Raw genomic sequence first — 24,761 nt, 5'->3', positions numbered from 1 at the left:
TTGAAATGCGAATCCAGAAGAGACATAGATATCGTGGAATGGTTAGACATCGAGAACGCCTCTTCCCAGTCATCTATAGAAGCAGTGTGGTTAAGGGATTTCTCCCAAGCTAGCATGAAAGCGCTTTTGACAAAAGATATGTCTTTATTAAAACAATCGTAGACAAACTTGTGGCTCCAGAAAATTCGGTGATTCGGATTGACCAATATTTTTAAAGATGCCTCTGATAATCTCAGCTTGTTACCTAGAAACAACTTAACATGTTCCCTCAATGACATGTAATTGTGGAAGAAAGATGATGGCACCTTAAATTTATTTTTTAGAGTGAAATATTGCCCAGTGTATGAATTTTAAAATCCGCCCAATGGGAGGGTATAGTTTGGCCCAAGAATAAGTAGACAAAGGTTAGAGGCAGTTTATGTAGCGTGGACAATTTCTGACTACGGCCATCTATTCTGGAGATCCTGGACAAAGCCAAGGAGATTGCTTGGAATATTGGATGTGTTGAAGCACTTGATTTCAAACTAGATATAGCCTTAAGAACCAGGGATTTAGGATGTTTTACCTTTATTTCCATCTCCATGTCGTACCATCCGGGAGCCTTTTGGTCTGAAAACCAAGATACACTCTGTTTGAGTAATAGCGTAAAATAGTGGGCATAGATATTTGGAAGACTTATTCCACCATGGGTTTTCATTTTGAACAATGATCTAGTGTCTGTTCTGGGTTTTTTATTATTCCAGACAACATTATTCAATTGAGACTGAATGGCCGTCAGGTAAGTCGTGGAGATGGGAAGTGGGATACACCTAAAAATGTACAAGATTTTGGGAAGTGTAAATCATTTTACCGCCAAGTTTCTCCCCCACCAGCTCAAGTCTCTATCTCTGAAAGTGGTACTGTCTCTAACAATCAAGTCTGTCAGTTTCTTCATGTTTGATATGGCGGTCTTGCCTAAGTTTTTATTGATTATAACGCCTAGGTATGGTAATTCCTCTTTACACCAATTAAATGAAGTAGAAGCTTTTAGACAACAAATTTCTTCTGGGTTAACATGAATGGGCAAGATGTTAGATTTTGAATTATTAATTTTAAAGTTTGAAAGGGCTGCAAATTTCTCTTAACTCGTTGAGGGTTTCCAGAGTAGATGATACAGGGTTCGTGAGGGTCAGAATTATGTCGTCTGCAAATAAGCTAATCTTATGCTGGCGACTATTAGTGCGCAGACCAGTTATTTTGGGGTTTTGCCTTATGTGTTCCACTAAAGGTTCCATTGCTAAGTTAAAAAGTGGTGGAGAAAGAGGACATCCCTGTCTCGTACCATTGTTAATGACAAATGCATCCGAGACATGATTATTACAGGTAATTTTTGCTGTAGGGCCTTTGTATAATGTCATGAATGTGATAATGAGGTTACTATTAAAACCAAATTTGATTAAAGCCTGTCTGAGAAAGCACCAATCAATACGATCAAATGCCTTCTCAGCATCTAGTGATATAAAAACTGTTGGGGTCCTGGTTGAATTAGTGAGTTTGATGGAGTCCAGTATTCTCCTTGTAGCATCAGCTGGTTGCCTGCCCTTAACAAAACCCATTTGGTCATTGGCTATTAAGCTGGGTAAATGTAGCTCAGCCTATTGGCCAGGATTTTTGAAAATATTTTTATCTGTGTTTAGAAGGGATATCGGTCTGTAGCTACTTGGTGACATGGGATCGCCTGATTGTTTTGGAATTAGTGTGATAGAGGCCTCCAACATCTCTGGTGGGAAAGATCCTGTCGTTGAAGCATAGTTGAAAAGCTTCACAAGATGTGGAGATAAACTTTTGCCAAAGGCTTTATAATAGGCATTATTGTAGCCATCCGGCCCAGGTGACTTATGGAGGTCGAGGTGATTGATAGTGTCTTCAACTTCTTGGGTGGTAAAAGGCACAGACAAAGAGTTCAGATCATCATTAGTTAAGGATGGCAGCTCAATGTTTGCGAGATATGCCTTGATGTCGAGTTCGTTTGGGGGAGGCGATGATGGGTCTAAGTTTAGGTTGTATAATTTGGTATAATATTTGGAGAATCCATTGGCTATATCCTGAGGGTGGGATAACGTGGCATTGCCCTCCATAGAGGAGATTTCCGCACTGATTTTTCCGCACCATGTGCACAGCTTTTTTTTTTACATTGTACTGTAAATCACAGTGCAGATCTGCAGCGTTTCTGCGCGGAAAAAAAACGCTGCGGATCAGCACTAAATCCTCATCGTGTGCACACAGCCGTAGGCTATGTGCACATGTATTCTTGGCCACTGCGGATTTTTTCGCAGCAAATTGGATAAATCTGCAGGGCAAAGCGCTGCGTTTTTGCTGCAGATTTACCGCGCATTTACCACGGTTTTTCTGCGGTTTTACAACTGTGGTTTTCCATAGGGGCAGCTGTAAAACCGCTGCGGAATCCGCAGAAAGAAGTAACATGCTGCGGAATGTAAACCGCAGCGTTTCCGCATGTTTTTTTCTACAGCATGTGCACAGCGTTTTTGGTTTCCCATAGGTTTACATTGAACTGTAAACGCATGGGAAACTGCTGCGGAAACGCTGCGGATCCACAGCAAAATCCGCATCATGTGCACATACCCTTAGTTTCATTGCAGCCATATGGTAAATTCAAAAAAGTTCTTTTTTTTCTCATCAATGTACACTCTGCACCCCATCTTGACTGAGAAAACAGAAATGTAGACATTTTTGCAAATTTATTAAAAAAGAAAAACTAAAATGTCACATGGTCATAAGTGTTTAGACCCTTTGCTCAGACACTCATATTTGTCACATGCTGTCCATTTCCTTGTGATCCTCCTTGAGATGGTTCTACTCATTCATTGGAGTCCAGCTGTGTTTACTTAAACTGATAGGACTTAATTTGGAAAGGCAGACACCTATCTATATAAGGCTACTTCCACACTAGCGTCGTGCACTGCACGTCGCTATGCATCGTTTTGAAGAAAAAACGCATCCTGCAAAAGTGCTTGCAGGATGCGTTTTTTTCTCCATTGACTTGCATTAGCGACGCATTGCCACACGTCCCAACCGTCGTGCGACTGTTGCGTCGGACCGTCACCACCAAAAAATGTTGCATGTAACGTTTTTTGGTGCGTCGTGTCCAGCATTTCCGACTGCGAATGCGCGGCCGGAACTCCTCCCCCTCCTCCCCGCACCTCACAATGGGGCAGCGGATGCGTTGAAAAACAGCATCCGCTGCCCCCGTTGTGCTGCGCTTCTACAGTATGCGTCGGTGCGCCGCAACGTCGCATTGCGACGTGCAGTGCATGACGCTAATGTGAAAGTAGCCTAAGGGTCCCTTTCCACTTGCAAGAGAAAAAACGGTCCGTAATCTGGACCGAAAAAACGGATGTAACGTATGCGATTGTCATGCGAGTGCAATGCGATTTTTAATCGCATCATCCGTTTTTTGTAATCTCATCATCCGTATGACATCCGTATTACTGTCCGATTTGTACGCACCGGTGTCCTTTGAAAAGCCGGCAAATCAGTGCTGTGTACAGTAAAATCACACTGACAGGTTAGAATAGAGTAGATATATACACATAGAATAGGTATATATACATACAGTTAGGTCCATATATATTTGGACAGAGACAACATTTTTCTAATTTTGATTATAGACATTACCACAATGAATTTTAAACAAAACAATTCAGATGCAGTTGAAGTTCAGACTTTCAGCTTTCATTTGAGGGTATCCACATTAAAATTGGATGAAGATTTTAGGAGTTTCAGCTCCTTAACATGTGCCACCCTGTTTTTAAAGGGACCAAAAGTAATTGGACAGATTCAATAATTTTAAATAAAATGTTCATTTTTAGTACTTGGTTGAAAACCCTTTGTTGGCAATGACTGCCTGAAGTCTTGAACTCATGGACATCACCAGACGGTGTGTTTCCTCCTTTTTGATGCTCTGCCAGGCCTTCACTGCGGTGGTTTTCAGTTGCTGTTTGTTTGTGGGCCTTTCTGTCTGAAGTTTAGTCTTTAACAAGTGAAATGCATTCTCAATTGGGTTGAGATCAGGTGACTGACTTGGCCATTCAAGAATATTCCACTTCTTTGCTTTAATAAACTCCTGGGTTGCTTTGGCTTTATGTTTTGGGTCATTGTCCATCTGTAGTATGAAACGACGACCAATCAGTTTGGCTGCATTTGGCTGGATCTGAGCACACAGTATGGCTCTGAATACCTCAGAATTCATTTGGCTGCTTCTGTCCTGTGTCACATCATCAATAAATACTAGTGACCCAGTGCCACTGGCAGCCATGCATGCCCAAGCCATCACACTGCCTCCGCCGTGTTTTACAGATGATGTGGTATGCTTTGGATCATGAGCTGTACCACGCCTTCGCCATACTTTTCTCTTTCCATCATTCTGGTACAGGTTGATCTTGGTTTCATCTGTCCAAAGAATGTTCTTCCAGAACTGTGCTGGCTTTTTTAGATGTTTTTTAGCAAAGTCCAGTCTATCCTTTTTATTCTTGATGCTTATTAGTGGCTTGCACCGTGCAGTGAACCCTCTGTATTTACTTTCATGCAGTCTTCTCTTTATGGTAGATTTGGATATTGATACGCCGACCTCCTGGAGAGTGTTATTCACTTGGTTGGCTGTTGTGAAGGGGTTTCTCTTCACCATGAAGATTATTCTGCGATCATCCACCACTGTTGTCTTCCGTGGGCGCCCAGGTCTTTTTGCATTGATGAGTTCACCAGTGCTTTCTTTCTTTCTCAGGATGTACCAAACTGTAGATTTTGCCACTCCTAATATGGTAGCAATTTCTCGGATGGGTTTTTTCTGTTTTCACAGCTTAAGCATGGCTTGTTTCACCTGCACGGAGAGCTCCTTTGACCGCATGTTTACTTCACAGCAAAACCTTCCAAATGCAAGCACCACACCTCAAATCAACTCCAGGCCTTTTATCTGCTTAATTGAGAATTACATAACAAAAGGATTGCCCACAACTGTCCATGAAATAGCCTTGGAGTCAATTGTCCAATTACTTTTGGTCCCTTTAAAAACAGGGTGGCACATGTTAAAGAGCTGAAACGCCTAAGGCCGGCGTCACACTTGGCGTAAGACAATACGCCACGTATTATACGTCCGTACTACGGCCGTAATACGGAGAAATGTTCCCAAAATATTGATCCGTAGTCAGGGTGTGTCAGCGTATTTTGCGCATGGCATCCTCCGTATGTAATCCGTATGGCATCCGTACTGCGAGATTTTCGCACAGGCTTGCAAAACCGACATCTAATGGATTTATGTGCTCAAATGTTAGGGAAAACATATATACAGTATATATATATATATATGTCATTGAGACACATATATATATATTCTGTATTTAGATTTCATTCAGCGCGATATCTGTGAAAAGTCGGTAATTCAATTGCCGGCTTTTCATTTCTCCTGCACAAACCCGACAGGATATGAGACATGGTTTACATATAGTAAACCATCTCATATCCCCTTTTTTTTTGCATATTCCACACTACTAATGTTAGTAGTATGTATGTGCAAAATTTCAGCTCTGTAGCTGCTGAAATGAAGGGCAAAATAATAAACGCACAAGATACATACCTTCTGATGTCAGATCACGTCCCACGAAGTAATCCATCTGAAGGGGTTAACTAATATTCCAGGCACGAGCTGCGATAAACCACTCGCTCGTGCCTGTAATCCCCGGGTGCTGAAAGGAAAGCAGGATCTGTACTTACATTGAGTCGCGGTGATGCGCCCCTGCTGGATGTTCTCATGAACTGCAGCCTGGGAACTTTTTCCCACGCTCCAGGTCATATGAGGACATCCACCAGGGGGCGCATCACCGTGACTGAGGGAAATGTAGGTCAATGACCTACATTTAATTCATTCGCCGGGGAATTACAAGCACGAGCACCGCTGCATTTAGCAGGGCTCCTGCCTGTAATATTAGTTAACCCCTTCAGATGGATTACTTCGTGGGACGTGATCTGACATCAGAAGGTATGTATCTTGTGCGTTTATTATTTTGCCAAGCGAGGGTGTTCCTGATGGATTGAGAGAACAATAAATTATTACAACAACCGCTGTGTTTATTTCATTAAACTACTTTTAAATCATGTGTGTGTGTGTGTGTTTTTTAACCCTTTCCAACAATTGGATTAATAATGGATAGGTGTCATAATTGACGCCTCTCCATTATTAATCTGGCTTAATGTCACCTTACAATAGCAAGGTGGCATTAACCCTTCATTACCCCATATCCCACCGCTACAGGGAGTGGGAAGAGAGTGGCCAAGTGCCAGAATAGGCGCATCTTCCAGATGTGCCTTTTCTGGGGTGGCTGGGGGCAGATGTTTTTAGCCACGGGGGGGGCCAATAACCATGGACCCTCTCCTGGCTATTAATATCTGCCCTCAGTCACTGGCTTTACCATTCTGGCGGAGAAAATTGCGCGGGAGCCCACGCCAATTTTTTCCGCCATTTAACCCTTTATTTTACAAGCTACAGCGCCTAAATTTTGCACATACTACTAACAGTAGTGTGGAATATGCAAAAAAAAAGGGATATGAGATGGTTTACTGTATGTAAACCATGTCTCATATCATGTCGGGTTTGGGAAGGAGAGAGCAAAAGCCGGCAATTGAATTAGCGGCTTTTATGCTATCTAGCGCTGCATTAAATATACATATATAGGTGTCTCACTGACATATATATATGTATATATACCTATTCTATGTGTATATATCTACTCTATTCTAACCTGTCAGTGTGATTTTACTGTACACCGCGCTGAATTACCGGCTTTTCAAAGGACACCGGTGCGTAAAAATTGGACAGAACTCGCATGGTGCGAGTGCTGTGTGATTTTTTTTCTCGCACCCATTGACTTGCATTGGCGAGTCTCGTCCAAGAATCGCAGCAATACGCAGCATGCTGCGATTTTTTTCTCAGTCCGATTTCGGCTGAGAAAAAAATCGCTAATGAAAAGACAACTATTGAATAACATTGGTCCGAGTGCAATCCGATTTTTTATCGGATTGCACTCGTCTGTTTTCCTCGCAAGTGGAAAGGGGCCCTAAGACCTCACAATGCATGTCAGACCAAATGAGAATCATGAGGTCAAAAGAACTGGCCAAGGAGCTCAGAGACAGAATTGTGGCAAGGCACAGATCTGGCCAAGGTTACAACAGAATTTCTGCAGTACTCAAGGTTCCTAAGAGCACAGTGGCCAATGGAAGAAGTTTGGGACCACCAGAAGTCTTCCTAGACCTGGCCGTCCAGCCAAACTGATCAATCATGGGACAAGAGCCTTGGTTCGAGAGGTAAAGAATAACCCCAAGATCACTGTGGCTGAGCTCCAGAGATGCAGTAGGGAGATGGGAGAAAGTTCCACAGAGTCAACTATCACTGCAGACCTCCAGCAGTCGGGCCTTTATGGCAGAGTGGCCCAACTGAAGCCTATCCTCAGTGCAAGACATATGAAAGCCCGCATAGAATTTGCTAAAAAATACATGAAGGACTCCCAGACTGAGAAATAAGATTTTCTGGTCTGATGAGACGAAGATAGACCTTTTTGTTGATAATTCTTAAGCGATATGTGTGGAGAAAACCAGGCACTGCTCATCACCTGCCCAATACAATCCCAACAGTGAAACATGGTGGCGGCAGTATCATGCTATGGGGGTGTTTTTCAGCTGCAGGGACAAGATGACTAGTTGCAATTGGAGGAAACATGAATGCGGCCAAGTACAGAGATATCCTGGATGAAAACCTCTTCCAGAGTGCTCTGGACCTCAGACTTGGCCGAAGGTTCACCTTCCAACAAGACAATGACCTTAAGCACACAGCTAAAATAACAAGGAAGTGGCTTCAGAACAACTCTGTGACCATTCTTGACAGGCCCAGCCAGAGCCCTGACCTAATCCCAATTGAGCATCTCTGGGGAGACCTGAAAATGGCTGTCCACCAACGTTCAGCATCCAACCTGACGGAACTGGAGAGGATCTGCAAAGGAGAATGGCAGAGGATCCCCAAATCCAGGTGTGAAAAACTTGTTGCATCATTCCCAAGAAGACTCATGGCTGTACTAGCGCAAAAGGTGCTTCTACTCAATACTGAGCAAAGGGTCTGAATACTTATGACCATGTGATATTTAAATTTTTCTTTTTTTAATAAATTGTTAAAAATTTCTACATTTCTGGGTTTTTTTTCAGTCAAGAATGGGGTGCAGAGTGTACATAAATGAGAAAAAAAATGAACTTTTTTGAATTTACCAAATGGCTGCAATGAAACAGAGTGAAAAATATAAAGGTGTCTGTATTGTTTCCGTACCCACTGCATGTGTCTTTGTGTAATAAATATTGTAATTATATTTTAAATTGTTTAATCAATTTTTTGCAGCTCATTTGTTTCTGGTTTGTGTCTTTGTGTAATAAATATTGTAATTATATTTTAAATTGTTTAATCAATTTTTTGCAGCTCATTTGTTTCTGGTTATAATATTATTTCTTTTTATACACTTTTGTCTATGTACTTTCTTTTCTGATCGTCCCCTAGAATCTGCTGTAAGTAGGGATATTGTAAGATAGTCTCACTGTTTGATATTGGTGTCAGTAGTAATATTTCTTCATGTCATTGTTCTGTATCCTAGTAATTTGATATTGATATTGTTCACAATGATGATATATCTCACAAGTATTTTCTGATGGGTGTGAGGGTTGGTATTGGAGCCCTCAACACCAAAATTGTGGGTTTTTTTTTTTGGTTTTTTTTTCCGCCACTGAAACATAGTGATTGAATACCCTGCAGTAAATAAATAAACAGCAATGGTGCATGGAAATAATATAAGATACTTTGTTAACATGTATTTTTATTTAAAAAAATGCTAAAGCCATCCCACCACTCCACGGTGACCCTAACTGGGGCAGTCCTAACTCTAATAGAAAAATCATACAGTTTGTCAAGTGACATGCATGTGGATGAGGGCTGAGAAGGACTGGGCCCAACTAGTGGACACACAGCCATGGGAGACCACATCAATATAATGCCCAGCTCAAGGAAAAACAGACCACACCTTTATATGCACAAGATGCAAACCGACTGAAAAAAAAAACCGTATGAACTGGGATATGAAAATAAAATAAATAGCAAACAACCTTCGTATAGCTCCATGTAATAAAATAGCAACACAAATCAGATTGTTTTCGTTTTGCAAACTTCAGATTTTTTTTTTCACCCCTTAACCCCTTAACGACCGCCGATACGCCTTTTAACGGCGGCCGCTAAGGGTACTTAATCCACTGTGGAAAAAGTGAATAGCGCCCCCCAGAGTCGGATTTTCTCTGGGGTCTCGGTTGCCGAGGGTAGCCGAGACCCCAGAGAACATGATTCGGGGGGTTTTTACCGACCCCCGAGTTGCGATCGCCGGTAATTAACCGTTTACCGGCGGTCGCAACAAAAAAAAAAAAATGCGATTTGCCGTTTAATTTCTCTGTCCTCCGATGTGATCGCACATCGGAGGACAGAGAAATGTGGTCCCCGATGGCCCCCAATAGCCCCCCAATACTTACCTACCTCCCCCGGTGCTCCTCGTGTCTCCCCATGGGCGCCGCCATCTTTTTTCCGGGAAAAAATGGCGGGCGCACGCGCAGTGCGCCCGCCGCCCGGCACCCGGATGTTCTTTGGGGTCTCGGCTGCCGGGGGTAACATGTAACTTTTTTGTGCGACGTGTCCGCCATTTCCGACCGCGCATGCGTGGCCGGAACTCCGCCCCCGCCTCCCCGCACCTCACAATGGGGCAGCGGATGCGTTGAAAAAACAGCATCCGCTGCACCCGTTGTGCGGCGCTTACAACGCTAGCGTCGGTACGTCGGCCCGACACACTGCGATGGGCCGAGTACGACGCTAGTGTGAAAGTAGCCTTAGGCTTCTTTCACACTTGCGTCGGTACGGGGCGGTCGCAATGCGTCGGCCCGATGTACCGACGCACGTTGTGAAAATTGTGCACAACGTGGGCAGCGGATGCAGTTTTTCAATGCATCCGCTGCCCAGTCTATGTCCTGGGGAGGAGGGGGCAGAGTTACGGCCACGCATCCGCGGAAATGGCGGACGCGACGTACAAAAAAAGGTTACATTGAACTTTTTTTGTGACGACGGGGGCTAAAGTTATGGTTAGGGTTGGGGCTAAAGTTAGGGTTGGGGCTAAAGTTAGGGTTAGAGTTGGGATTAGGGTTAGGGTTTGGATTAGGGTTGGGATTAGTGTTACGTTTGGGATTAGGGTTGGGATTAGGGTTAGGGTTGGGATTAGGGTTAGGGGTGTGTTGGATTTAGGGTTTTGATTAGGGTTATGGTTAGGGTTGAGATTAGGGCTGTTTTGGGGTTAGGGTTGTGATTATCGTTAGGGTTGTGATTAGGATTATGGATCGGGTTGAGATTAGGGTTAGGGCTGTGTTGGGGTTAGGGTTGGAGTTAGAATTGGGGGGTTTCCACTGTTTAGGTACATCGGGGGGTCTCCAAACACGACAGCCAATTTTGCGCTAAAAAAGTCAAATGGTACTCCCTCCCTTCTGAGCTCTGCCGTGCGCCCAAACAGTGGTTTACCCCCACATATGGGGCATCAGCGTACTCGGGATAAATTGGACAACAACTTTTGGGGTCCAATTTCTCCTGTTACCCTTGTGAAAATAAAAACTTGGGGGCTAAAAATCTTTTTTGTTGGAAAAAAATATATTTTTTTATTTTCACTACTCTGCATTATAAATTTCTGTGAAGCACTTGAGCTTTCAAAGTTCTCACCACATATCTAGATAAGTTCCTTAGGGGGTCTAGTTTCCAAAATTTGGTCACTTGTGGGGGTTTCTACTGTTTAGGTACATTAGGGGTCTGCAAACGCAACATAACGCCCGCAGACAATTCTATCAAAGTCTGCATTCCAAAATGGCGCTCCTTCCCTTCCGAGCTCTGCCGTGCGCCCAAACAGTGGTTTACCCCCACATATGGGGTACCAGCATACTCAGGACAAATTGGACAACAACTTTTGGGGTCCAATTTCTCTTGTTACCCTTGTGAAAATAAAAATTTGGGGGCTAAAAAAATCTTTTTTGTGGGAAAAAAAATATTTTTTATTTTCACTACTCTGCATTATAAACTTCTGTGAAGCACTTGGGCATTCAAAGTTCTCACCACATATCTAGATAAGTTCCTTGGGGGGTCTATTTTCCAAAATGGGGTCACTTGTTGGGGGTTTCTACTGTTTAGGTACATTAGGGGTCTGCAAAGGCAACATAACGCCCGCAGACAATTCTATCAAAGTCTGCATTCCAAAATGGCACTCCTTCCCTTCCGAGCTCTGCCGTGCGCCCAAACAGTGGTTTACCCCCACATATGGGGTACCAGAATACTCAGGACAAATTGGACAACAACTTTTGGGGTCCAATTTCTCTTGTTACCCTTGTGAAAATAAAAACTTGGGGGCTAAAAAATCTTTATTGTTAAAAAATATATATTTTTTATTTTCACGACTCTGCATTATAAACTTCTGTGATGCACTTGGGCATTCAAAGTTCTCACTACACATCTAGATAAGTTCCATGGGGGGTCTAGTTTCCAAAATGGGGTCACTTTTGGGGGGTTTCTGCTGTTTAGGCACATCAGGGGCTCTCCAAACGCGACATGGCGTCCGATCTCAATTCCAGTCAATTTTGCATTGAAAAGTCAAATGGCGCTCCTTTGCTTCCGAGCTCAGCCATGCGCCCAAACAGTGGTTTACCCCCACATATGGGGTGTCAGCGTACTCAAGACAAATTGTACAACAGCTTCTGGGGTCCATTTTCTCCTGTTACCCTTGGTAAAATAAAAATTTGGAGGCAAAAAGATCATTTTTGTAGAAAAAATGCGATTTTTTTATTTTCACGGCTCTACGTTATAAACTTCTGTGAAGCACCTTGGGGTTTAAAGTGCTCACCACACATCTAGATAAGTTCCTTAAGGGGTCTAGTTTCCAAAATGGTGTCATATGTGGGGGGTCTCTACTGTTTAGGCACATCAGCGGCTCTCCAAACGTGACATGGCGTCCGATCTCAATTCCAGCCAATTCTACATTGAAAAAGTAAAACGACACTCCTTCTCTTCCAAGCTCTGCGGTGCGCCCAAACAGTGGTTTACCCCCATATATGGGGTATCGACGTACTCAGGAGAAATTGCACAACAACTTTTGTGGTCTAATTTCTCCTGTTACCCTTGTGAAAATAAAAATGTGGGGGCAAAAAGATCATTTTTGTAGAAAAAATGAGATTTTTTATTTTCACAGCTCTACGTTATAAACTTCTGTGAAGCACTTGGGGGTTCAAAGTGCTCACCACACATCTAGATAAGTTCCTTAAGGGGTCTAGTTTCCAAAATGGTATCACTTGTGGGGGGTTTCCACTGTTTAGGCACATCAGGGACTCTCCAAACGCGACATGGCATCCGATCTCAATTCCAGCCAATTCTGCATTGAAAAAGTCAAACGGTGCTCCTTCAATTCCAAGCTCTGCGGTGCGCCCAAACAGTGGTTTACCTCCACATATGGGGTATCGACGTACTCAGGAGAAATTGCACAACAACGTTTGTGGTCTAATTTCTCCTGTTACCCTTGTGAAAATAAGAATTTGTGGGCGAAAAAATCATTTTTGTGAAAACAAATGCGATTTTTTATTTTCACGGCTCTACGTTATAAACTTCTAAACAGTGGTTTACCTCCACATATGGGGTATCGGTGTACTCAGGAAAAATTGCACAACAAAATTTGTGGTTAAATTTCTGTTTTTACACTTGTGAAAATTAAAAAAAATGGTTCTGAAGTAAAATGTTTGCAAAAAAAAGTAAAATGTTCATTTTTTTCTTCCACATTGTTTTAGTTCCTGTGAAGTACGTAAAGGGTTAATAAACTTCTTGAATGTGGTTTTGAGCAGCTTGAGGGGTGCAGTTTTTAGAATGGTGTCACATTCTTGGTTATTTTCTATCATATAGACCCCTCAAAATCACTTCAAAGGTGATGTGGTCCCTAAAAAAAACATGGTGTTGTAAAAATGAGAAATTGCTGGTCAACTTTTAACCCTTATAACTCCCTAACAAAAAAAAAATTGTTTCCAAAATTGTGCTGATGTAAAGTAGACATGTGAGAAATGTTATTTATTAACTATTTTTTGTGACATATCTCTCTGATTTAAGGGCATAAAAATACAAAGTTTGAAAATTGCAAAATTTTAAAAATTTTCGCCATATTTCCATTTTTTTCATAAATAATCGCAAGTAATATCGAAGAAATGTTACCACTAACTTGAAGTACAACATGTCACGAAAAAACAATCTCAGAATCAGCGGGATCCGATAAAGCGTTCCAGAGTTATAACCTCATAAAGTGACAGTGGTCAGAATTGTAAAAATTGGCTCGGTCATTAAGTACCAAATTGGCTCTGTCACTAAGGGGTTAATTTAAACTACAACTTTGGTACCCCTGTAAGCCAACTGACCTGTGGCCTGAAAAATCTTATTTCCAGGTCATTTTTACTGCACAATGAACCTGTAAAAACAACCTCCACTTCTAAAATCAGTGACAGAATTGTAGTGGGTTTTTTTTTCTCTTCAATTTCATCGCCTGTGGACTTTTTAATTTCTCATTTACCAGTAAATTGTATATTAAAATGAATGGTGTCTTGTAAAGCTAGACATGGTCCTGCAAGAAACAAGTCTGGCTTTGTCGGCGGATGGATAAAAAAGTTATGGCTCTTGGAGAATTTTTTGCCATTTGCAAGAAAAATAAATTGTACATGGCATCGTATATGGTTGTTTGTGTAAGGCCGGCGTCACACTAGCGAGTTTTACGGACGTATGAGAGGTGCAGAAAATACGGATTGCATACGGTACAATGATTCCCTATGTCCCAGCTCCTATCTGCCGTATTTTACTGATCCGTATTATACGGTCTTGTACGGCCGTAGAAAATCGCAGCATGCTGCGTTTGTCACCGTATTGCGCAAAAAAATCGCCAATGAAAGTCTATGGGGGCGAGAAAAATACGGATTACACACGGACCATGTGTGTGACTTGCAAGAAATACGCACTGGTGTTATAGAGAAAAGCCGGCAATTCAGTGCGGTGTACAGTAAAATCACACTGACAGAATAGAATAGGTAGAATAAATGTCTACACATAGATAGATATATAATATATATATATGTCAGTGAGATGCGGTGATGCGCCCCCTGCTGGATGTCCTCATGAACTCGAGCGTGGGAATCTTTCCCAGGCTCGAGTTCATAAGAGAACATCCAGCATGGGGCGCATCACCGCGACTCAAGGTAACTACAGGACATATTTCCCTGCACTCCATTCATTCCCCGTATTTTTACAACCACGAGCACAGCTGCTTTAGCACAGCTCCTGGGTGTAAAATGATTTAACCCCTTCAGATGGATTTACATCGTGGGACTTGCCAGAACGCCGGAAGGTATGGGACATTGTTGATTTTTTATTTTTCCTTTTTTACAGAACTAGGGTCTTCAGGTGGATTAAGAGAATAATAAAATATTACAACACCCTGTGTCTTTATTTCATTAAAGTACTTTGTAATAATGTGTGTGTTTTATTAACCATTTCGTACTATTGGATTAATAATGGATAGGTGTCATAATCGACCCCTCTCCATTATTAATCTGGCTTAATGTCACCTTACAATAGCAAGTTGACATTAACCCTTCATTACCCCATATCCCACCGCTACACGGGAGTGGGAAGAGAGTGGCCAAGTGCCAGAATAGGCGCATCTTCCAGATGTGCCTTTTCTGGGATGGCTGGGGGCAGATGTTTGTAGCCAGGGGGGACCAATAACCATGGACCCTCTCTAGGCTATTAATATCTGCCCTCAGTCACTGGCTTTACCACTCTGGCGGAGAAAATTGCGCGGGAGCCCACGCCAATTTTTTTCCGCGATTTAACCCTTTAATAGCTAGAGCCCAAATTTTGCACATACACACTACTAACAGTAGTGTGGAATATGCAAAAAAAAAAAGGGATATGAGATGGTTTACTGTATGTAAACCATGTCTCATATCATGTCGGGTTTGTGAAGGAGAAAGCAAAAGCCGGCAATTGAATTACCGGCTTTTATGCTATCTAGCGCTGAATTAAATATAAATACAGTTTTATATATATATATATATATATATATATATATATATATATATATATACACACATACTGTATATATGTTTTAACGAACATTTGAGCACATAAATCCATTAGATGTCGGTTTTGCAAGCCTGCGAGAAAATATCGCAGTACGGATGCCATACGGATTACATACGGAGGATGACATGCGCAAAATACGCTGCCACACCCTGCCTACGGATGACAGACGGATCACTATTTTGTGAACATTTCTGCGTATTACGGCCATAAAAAAACGGACCGTATTTTCATACGCTGAGTGTGACGATCGGCCTAAGTGTAGAGGTCTAGGTTTTCCTAAACAGAGTAAAACTGCTAGATGGCCCATAGCATGTTGAAAGGACTATTTTTTTTATTTTTTTTTTTGGGGGGGGGGGGGGTTCTGGATACATGGGGCCCTATGCAATGGTTGTGCATGTAGGAGCTTTCGTCCCGCCACGGGCCAAGTATGTGCAAAAATATCAGTTGTGAACTGAGTATGAATTATAAATATAATAATAATCTTTATATAGCGCCAACATATTTTGCAGCGCTTTAGGGTATGTGCACACGTATTCTTGGCCACTGCAGATTTTTCCGCAGCAGATTTGATAAATCTGCAGGGCAAAAACGCTGCGTTTTTGCTGCAGATTTACCGCGGTTTTCACTGCGGTTTTACAACTGCAGTTTTCCATAGGGGCAGCTGTAAAACCACTGTGGAATCCGCAGAAAGAAGTGACATGCGGCAGAATGTAAACCGCTGCGTTTCCGCGCGTTTTTTTCGGCAGCAGGTGCACAGCGTTTTTGGTTTCCCATAGGTTTACATTGAACTGTAAACTCAAGGGAAACTGCTGCGGACCCGCTGCTGTGGAAACGCTGCGGATCCACAGCAAAATCCGCATCGTGTGCACATACCCTAAGGCCACGTTCACACTTTGCGGTTTTTCCCGCGGATCCGCGGCGATTTTGATGCTGCTTAACATGTAAACCCTATGGAAACCGCAAACCGCTGTGCACATGCTGCGGGAAAAACCGCGCAGAAACGCAGCGGTTTAAAACCCGCAGCATGTCACTTCTTTGTGCAGAATCGCTGCGATTCTGCATCCATAGGAAAGCATCAAACCGCTTACTTCCCGCATGGGGCTGTGCCCACGTTGCGGGAAGTAAGCGGCTAATGTGCGGTTGCTACCCGGGGTGGAGGAGAGGAGACTCTCCTCCAGGCCCTGGGAAGCATAAATAGTGTAAAAAAATTAAAATAAAAAATGATGCTATACTCACCTCTCAGTGCTGCACGCGGCCGGCCGGTCAGAGTTGCTGTGCCGAGCAGGACCTGTGGTGATGTCGCGGTCACATGACCGTGATGACGCCGCGGTCACATGACCGTGACGTCACGAAGGTCCTTCTCGGCACAGCATCTTTGGAACCGGAGCGCCGCGTGCAGCGCCGAGGAGATCCGGACATCAGAGGGTGAGTATAACCAATTTTTATTATTTTTAACATTACTATTGATACTGCATATTGCTGCATATGCAGCATCAATAGTATAGGAGTAATCCCGCAGCAGAAACCGCGGAACAAACCGCGATAATCTGCAGGGATAACCGCAGCGGTTTTGCCCTGCAGATTTATCAATTCCGCTGCGGGAGAACCCGCAGAGCACGCCGCAAAGTGTGAACGTGGCCTTACAGTTTTAAACACAACAGTCATAAGTAACAACGTTAACAATAATTAGAGCAAAATAAAACAACCCTGCTCATGAGAGCTTACAATCTGCAATACATATGAGATTTGTAATGTACAGTAAAACCTAGTGTCTCAAAACAGGAAGCCCCAAATCATTAACCTAATCCTGACCCTGCATATTTCAGTTTCTTGGCATTTGTTTTTTCCTTCTTCCAAGAGCAATAACATTTGAAAGATTAAAAAAAAATCACTTATGTCTTCATTTTCAGGATCTGGGGCTGGGTGAGAGCTTACTTTTTGCACCACGAGTTGGTGTTTTTATTGATACCATTTTGTGGTAGATATGATGTTTTGATCGCCTCTTGTTGCATCTTATTGCAATGTTGCAGCTGCCAAAAAACCCATAATTCTGGCATTTTGGTTTTTTTTTTTCCCCTCGTTATGGCGTTTATCAATTGGATTAATTTATTTTATGTTTTGATCAGATATTTTGTGTATTTTTAATTGTTTTGTTTTTATTATTGGGGCAAAAAGGGAGTGATTTGAACTTTTGTTTAATCTTTTCAGATTTGTTTTAAATTTTTTTTACTGTTTTTAATAGTTTCTTTAGTAGACTTGAAGCTGCGATTGTCCAATTGCCTGGGCTATACGTAACCGTGCTTCAGCAATGCTACAGTATGTATAGCAGAAAACAAATCTGAGCTTGCGTTCAAAGGAGGATTGTAGGGACAGGCACGGAGTGATGAGCAGACCCCCAGATTTCATTGACACCCCTCGATCACCTGACAGGGGTGCTAATGGGCGGCATTTATGATGAGTTTCCTTGTGGCGTGTGTTTAATCCCACTGTCAGTGATTGACAGCAGGATTTAAGTGGTTAACAGCCACGAGCGGAGCACCGATCCACCAGCCTCTGTTAAAGGCACATGATGACTGAATAACTCATCCATCATATGCAGGGAAAGATGTGAGCTCGCCGTGCAAGCCGCATCAAATACCGGGTCACAACCATTGACATAAATATACATATACAGCCATTTTGTACATCATTCTTGATACCGCTTGTGCAGGATAAGATGTGACATTCATTAAGAGGCCCTTGGCACTTAGTAAAAGTCAGTGCATCTTATTGGCAGCATGCACCTTGCCAGAACTATTACTCCATTCAGGGACCGGAGTAATATTTCTTTGCTGTTGTGGTTAGCTGCAAAGACCATGTCAAAGTGCAACTACCTCTTTCTCAGGAGGTCGGTAAAAGAGGAGATTTAGAATTTTACAGAGAACAAAGTATATAAGTGAATGTACAGCAATTTCTGATGAAAGAAAGGTACGCCGCAGCTCGAGATGAATTAGTGGAGCTTTCCCATGAAGACGGTTATTGTATGCTCCGGGTTGACCTTGTTTTGCCACTGGCAAATATAAAGGAAGGGCCTGTACTTCTCCTTATTGGCAGATTCATTTCTGGCTGGAACAAACAAAAATATTAAAAATCATAGTGGCTCCCATACCAAAAAACACCGAGGCCACTGTGTAGGGCAGAGTTGCTGTGAAGGCCTTGTGTGACAATCTTACTAAGCTATGGTGGGGTACAGAAGACAATTAGGCTAAGTCCACACAAACGTATTAAAAATCGTCCCAAGTTTCATCTATAAGCCTCAGACGATTGTTTTCTTGTTTGTCATCTGTGTGCAATCTTTGTACAATCCGTTTTTATACATCGGCAGTTATTGTGAATTTACGAGACCAAACACAGTTTCCTACAGTATGTCAGAGAAATGCAGTGTATCCATAATAATGGATTCTGCATGGTTTCCCTGAGTGGAATCTGATGGTTTTTATATTTTGCATACCCATCGTGCAAGTCACATGCAAAACATGGAAAAAAGCAGTGCACGCTGGAATTTTTATTTTTTCTTTCTCACGTGCTGATTCGGTCCGTGAAAAAGCTCAACTGCATTTCCCCATTGGATAACCTTGTCCTGAGCGCTGTCCATGTGCTGTCGTGTGAACTTGGCCATACAGAAATAAATGTGAGCACATACTTTTCAATACAAAAAACTACGGTAGATTACAATGAGAAATAGACTATGAAATATATTTCATGTTGTGACAAAACGGGGGTTTTTTTGTACAGGAAGATCGGCAGATGTCTATACTGATGGATGTTGTAGAAACAATGGAAGATATGGAGCAAGAGGTGGAATTGGTGTTTATTGGGGTCCCGGAAATCCTCTGTAAGTAATTCCTCTAATGGGTTTTGTTCACGCTTATGTTTGGCATAATGAAGTAAGCAAACTGTTTTTAGACCTGTAATGTTTTAATTTTTGCATGTCAAGCTGATGTGTTTTTTGATTTTTAATCACTTTCTAATGTATTTTTGGGGGTAAGCACAGCAGATAAATAAAGACATTCTTTTTTTCTTTTTTTGTCTTTCCGGTTAAGTAACTTTACATTTTTATAGATGAATTTTGATCTTGCATCACCTCTAGAAATATGTACTAATGTAATTTGTCCAGTAGTTTTGAAGTACATTTCTGTTGTAATTAACAAACTTTTATAAACTTTGCATAAATTTATAAACTTGCATATATGTGTATAAATTTGTATATTTACTTTTTCAGAAATGTATCAGAAAGCTTGGAAGGCAGACCAACCAACCAGAGGGCTGAACTTCAGGTAGTTGGCACTTACCATAATGTTGATGCTTGGTAGAATTTAAACTTACTGAAAACTATATTCCTTAGTTTTATGTGTAAAGAAACGAATGGTTTAACGCCTAGTCTTACTGGCTTATGGGAGAGGGAGCTTGTTCAGACTTTCTGACCAGAGTAATGGAATATGTTTATCTTATCCCACACATGCTATTAGTAAGTGGCTTTAATTTTCTTACATGTGGTTTATAGAGCTGTGACATTTTTCTCATTCGGATATTCAAATGATTTTCGCATCTTTTTTTTCCTTGACCTGATACAAGGGGCATAATGTTTATGTAATTTTCTTACTTTATTTTTTAGTTTATTTTTTTTGCTGATATTGGGCGATATCAGTGACAAAATAAAGGAAAGGTGTCTTGTCTGTCAAATTTGTTTTCCTTAACGTTTGTCTCTCTTTCTGTAACAATCATTTTTATATATCAGACATGTTTTGTTTTCCAACAGCAACGGACCTGGTAGCAGCAATTTGGATTGGTAGCAGCTTTTCTTTTCTTTTTGCTTGTATTTACTTATTTCACTCACATATTGTGCCCCACATAATGTAATATAAGACCTCTGGGAGATATATATATATATATATATATATATATATATATATATATACACATATACACACACACACAGTGTATAATATTTTAAAACCCGACTTCCTCTTCAATCTGGCCTGGTATATTAGCCCCAGTTAGGCCGGTTTCACACGTCAGTGTCTCCGGTACGTGTAGTGACAGTTTTCTCACGTACCGTAGACACTGACACACGTAGACCCATTCAAATTAATGGATCTATGCATCGTGTGTCCATGTTGAAAACACGTAGACATGTACGTTTTTCTCCGGCAGCACGGTCCGCAAAGCGTCCTGCACACGGAGAACAGTGTGCACTCTCCTCCATGTGCACGTACCGCCGCAGGAGAAACAGCGCTACAGTAAGCGCTGTCCCCTGTGTGTGGTGCTGAAGCCGGCATTCATCCCTTCTCCCCTGCTTGGCTAAAAGCAGCGCTTGCAGGAGCGAAGGGATGAAAGATCAAGGGGTTTTTTTTTGTTAAAGTTTGAGGTCACCTACCACCTCTCCCCACCCCCTGCGCGCCCTCCCGCTTGAAGAGAAATACTAGCCCAACTCCCGCGATGCCTGCTCTCTGCGCCGGCAGCTCGTCCTGTCTGAGCGGTCATCAGAAGGGATGAATGCCGGCTTCAGCACCACACGCAGGGGACAGCGCTTACTGTAGCGCTGTCTCTCCTGCGGCGGTCCGTGTGGTCCTCGGGTGGCACACGGCTGCTGCACGTGTGCCACACTGATGTGCCACGTGAGCACATGGACACAGATAACTTGGGTACCGAAATTATCTGGATGTGTGAGACTGGCCTCACAGTGGAAATTCGGCCTTCAGGGTGCATTTGAGAGCTCACTTGGTCTCCTAGGACCTAGCAACTCCTGCTCCTTCCCTACTCCCAGCAATTACATGACCGTTAAGCACTTCCCGTTTCTGTATATACAGTACTTGTTCAGGTCTGTGTATACACCAATTAAGAAGGTAGTTACTAACTAGCCGTCTTTGACAGCGGACTTCCCACTCTCGTAGCTCTATGTCGTCATGCATCTGCTTTATCACGTTTTAGAACGCAACGGCAGAGTTTTATTGTGTATGTGCGGTCCAAAAGTAGTTAACAAAAGAAATGGTCACTGAAAATGCAGGTCTTGGATATGTTTTATTGTGTTTGGCCTTCTAGTAATGTGGGTGGTGCTGAGTTGTCAAGCTGGCTGTCGGCGCAAAGTAATGGGATATCTTCATGGAGCGCTGTGACTTCAGGGCAGTTCAGTCCATCCTTCAAACTGCGGTGAGGATGACTATAGAGCAGAAGAGCGTGACTGAACCGATATCCAGCTCCACCCACATAACTGGAAGCCAGGGATTTACATAGAAGGGGAGTACAGATCAAATGGGACATTTGGCTTTGTGGACACGTTACAGATGAACATTGTATTACCTCTACGGTTTTGGGGCAGTTTAGTATGACATAATGATGTGACTGGTTTCCTTTAACATCCAAATATAGACGATTAAGTGACGACTCCATCATCTGTATTTACATGCTTATGTGAACACTAGTGTTGGACCTAGCAGGGAAGCACTACCACTAACTAGTGAGTGAATGGTTTTTGCAGGCCTTTTTTCTTCTTCTTTCTTACAATTCTCTTTAAACTGTGTATAAGCTGTGGGAGATGCTCCTTAGGCCGGGATCACACATACGTGAGATACGGCTGAGTCTCGCAGATGAAAACCTGGCACTCCGGAGCGAAGCTTGCTGCCGCACAGCAATACATGGAGCTGCACGCTCCGCTCCGGAGTGCCAGCGCCAGAGCTGGGCTTTCACATGCGAGACTCGGCCGTATCTCGCGTATGTGTGATCCCGGCCTTAAAGTTAATGTGATGTATGCGATTATTGTATTTTTATTCTTAGGGCTCATACTCACTTGCGAGCAAAACGGACGAGTGCAATCCGATAAAAAATTGGATTGCACTCTGACCAATGTTATTCAATAGGTGACGTCTCATTTGCGATTTTTTATTTTTTTTTCTCAGCTGAAATCGGACTGAGAAAAAAAATCACAGCATGCTGCGATTCGCTGCGAGTTTCGGACGAGACTCGCCAATGCAAGTCAATGGGTGCGAGAGAAAAAACGGACGGAATACGAACCATCCGTTTTCCGTCCGTTTTTTTACAGATACCTTACCATTCTGTGGCATAGAACACTGTAAATGGTCCTGTAAATGATTGTATAAAAATAGTTGCTGAGAAAAAAAACGCATTGCATACGGATGTAAAACGGATGGTGCGATTAAAAATCGCATTGAACTCGCATGACAATCGCATGGTTTGCATCCAATTTTTTCGGTCCAGATTACAGACCGTTTTTTTTCTCACAAGTGAGTATGAGCCCTTAATGTGCAGGTATTATGCAAGGAAAAAATAGATTTGGTTCAATAGCAAAATGTTTACTTTAATAACAATAATAATAATAATCTTTATTTTTATATAGCGCTAACATATTCCGCAGCGCTTTACAGGTTGCACACATTATCATCGCTGTCCCCGTTGGGGCTCACAATCTAGGTTCCCTATCAGTATGTCTTTGGAAGGTGGGAGGAAACCGTAGTACCCGGAGGAAACCCACGCAAACACTGAGAGAACATACAGTTATATGAAAATGTTTGGGCACCCCTATTAATCTTAAGCTTAATGTTTTGGGTTTTTTTGCAACAGCTAATTTCAGTTTCTGCCTTGAAATGAGGTTTATTGTACTAACAGAAAATGTGCAATCTGCATTCAAACAAAATTTGACAGGTGCATAAGTATGGGCACCCTTATCATTTTCTTGTTTTAAATACTCCTACCTACTTTTTACTGACTTACTAAAGCACTTTTTTTTGGTTTTGTAACCTCATTGAGCTTTGAACTTCATAGCCAGGCGTATGCAATCATGAAAAAAGCTACTTTAAGTGGCCACTTGCAAGTTGTTATCCTGTTTGAATCTCCTCTGAAGAGTGGCATCATGGGCTCCTCAAAACAACTGTCAAATGATCTGAAAACAAAGATTATTCAACATAGTTGTTCAGGGGAAGGATACAAAAAGCTGTCTCAGAGATTTAACCTGTCAATTTCCACTGTGAGGAACATTGTAAGGAAATGGAAGAACACAGGTACAGTTCTTGTTAAGGCCAGAAGTGGCAGGCCAAGAAAAACATCAGAAAGGCAGAGAAGAAGAATGGTGAGATCAGTCAAGGACAATCCTCAGACCACCTCCAGAGAGCTGCAGGGCTGTGGAGTCGGAGTTAGTTTTGGTTGGAGTCGGAGTTGGTAGAAATGTACCGACTCTGACTCCAGCTTTAAAATTTTTTTATTAATATTTCATAATTGAACTTTCATATGAATTTTATAAATGTTACTCAAATATATATGTTCTATCAAACTATAAACAACAGTGATAAGCAGTTCTGCTGGAGATAGAGACATTTCTTCTTGTGTGTCAGGCACGTTGTGCACACGTCAGGATTTCTGGCAGAAATTTTCCTGACAAAAACCGGACATTTCTGCCAGAAATCCGCATGCGTTTTACCGCGATTTTACCGCGTTTATGCGTTTTTTTTCCAATGCATAGAATAGCAGGAAAAACGCAAAAAAACGCAAAATTAATGAACATGCTGCTTTTTTTACCGCGATGCGTTTTTTTCGCGGAAAAAAACGCACCATGTGCACAAAACTTGCAGAATGCATTCTAAATGATAGGATGCATAATGTATGCGTTTTTAATGAGTTTTGATAGCGTTTTTATCGCAAAAAAAACACGAAAAAACCTGAACATGTGCACATACCCTCACTGTTCTCCACTGCCCTTATCTAATCTTATACTTGGTTAACCTCATGCTGCCCCAACCCCCCTACTTACAATGTATGAAAGTGAAAATGTGTTGCAAATTCTTAGTAGTAAAGCTCCTCCTCTAGACTAGATGTTTACTAGGTGTGCGTCTTCCAAGCATCTCACAGCTGCTACTCAGAAGAGGAAGACTGTAAGAAGTATTATACTTTCAACAAACTTTGCATCAGTTAACTGTGAGTACATGAGGAATAACAGTATTACTGACCACTATATCAGTTGTACGACCTGGCAATAATTTTGTACAATTGTTTTTAGGAAAAACAATTGTCATTTGGATTGTGAATGCAGAATTAAAAACCTGAGAATGTCAAAGAAGCGTCACATTAAATCAGCTGTATTTGAACATTTCACCATCACTCAAGATAGAAAACCTTATGTCTGTCAGTGTATGATAAATGATCCAGACAAAAACAAATGCTGTGAAGCCAAGATCAGTGCATATTCAGGCAAAGATAAAAATGCTCCTACCAGAGCTTCTAATGTAAAGAGACATTTACAGCGCTTTCATCCAGAAGTACTGAAAGCAGTGGATGAGAAGGACTGCATCCAAACCAATGAACCAGTTCCCAGCTCTTCCAGCCAAACAAAGGAGTAGAGAACTTTGCAGCCATCAGTTGCAAGATATTTTGTCAGTGAGAATGACAGTAGATACATTTAAAAAACAGATCATAGAGCTTGTTGTAAAGGATAGTGTGCCTATTTCATTATTTT

At 42.0% G+C, this 24,761-nt stretch overlaps 1 protein-coding gene across 1 annotated transcript in view; it reads left to right on the top strand.

Moving 5' to 3' along the window:
* Positions 1-24,761, top strand: part of LOC143810155 (ribonuclease H1-like) — a 56,396-nt gene that overhangs the window by 10,217 nt on the left and 21,418 nt on the right. The window contains exons 3-4 of the mRNA XM_077293039.1: positions 19,034-19,133; positions 19,521-19,575. Coding sequence (XP_077149154.1) covers positions 19,034-19,133; positions 19,521-19,575 — 155 coding nt within the window. The remainder of the gene's footprint in view (positions 1-19,033; positions 19,134-19,520; positions 19,576-24,761) is intronic.

Source organism: Ranitomeya variabilis, chromosome 2 (assembly GCF_051348905.1).
Source record: "Ranitomeya variabilis isolate aRanVar5 chromosome 2, aRanVar5.hap1, whole genome shotgun sequence".
Taxonomy (NCBI): domain Eukaryota; kingdom Metazoa; phylum Chordata; class Amphibia; order Anura; family Dendrobatidae; genus Ranitomeya; species Ranitomeya variabilis.
The sequence above is the reverse complement of the archived record's forward strand: the minus strand, read 5'-3'. Positions and strand labels throughout refer to the sequence as shown.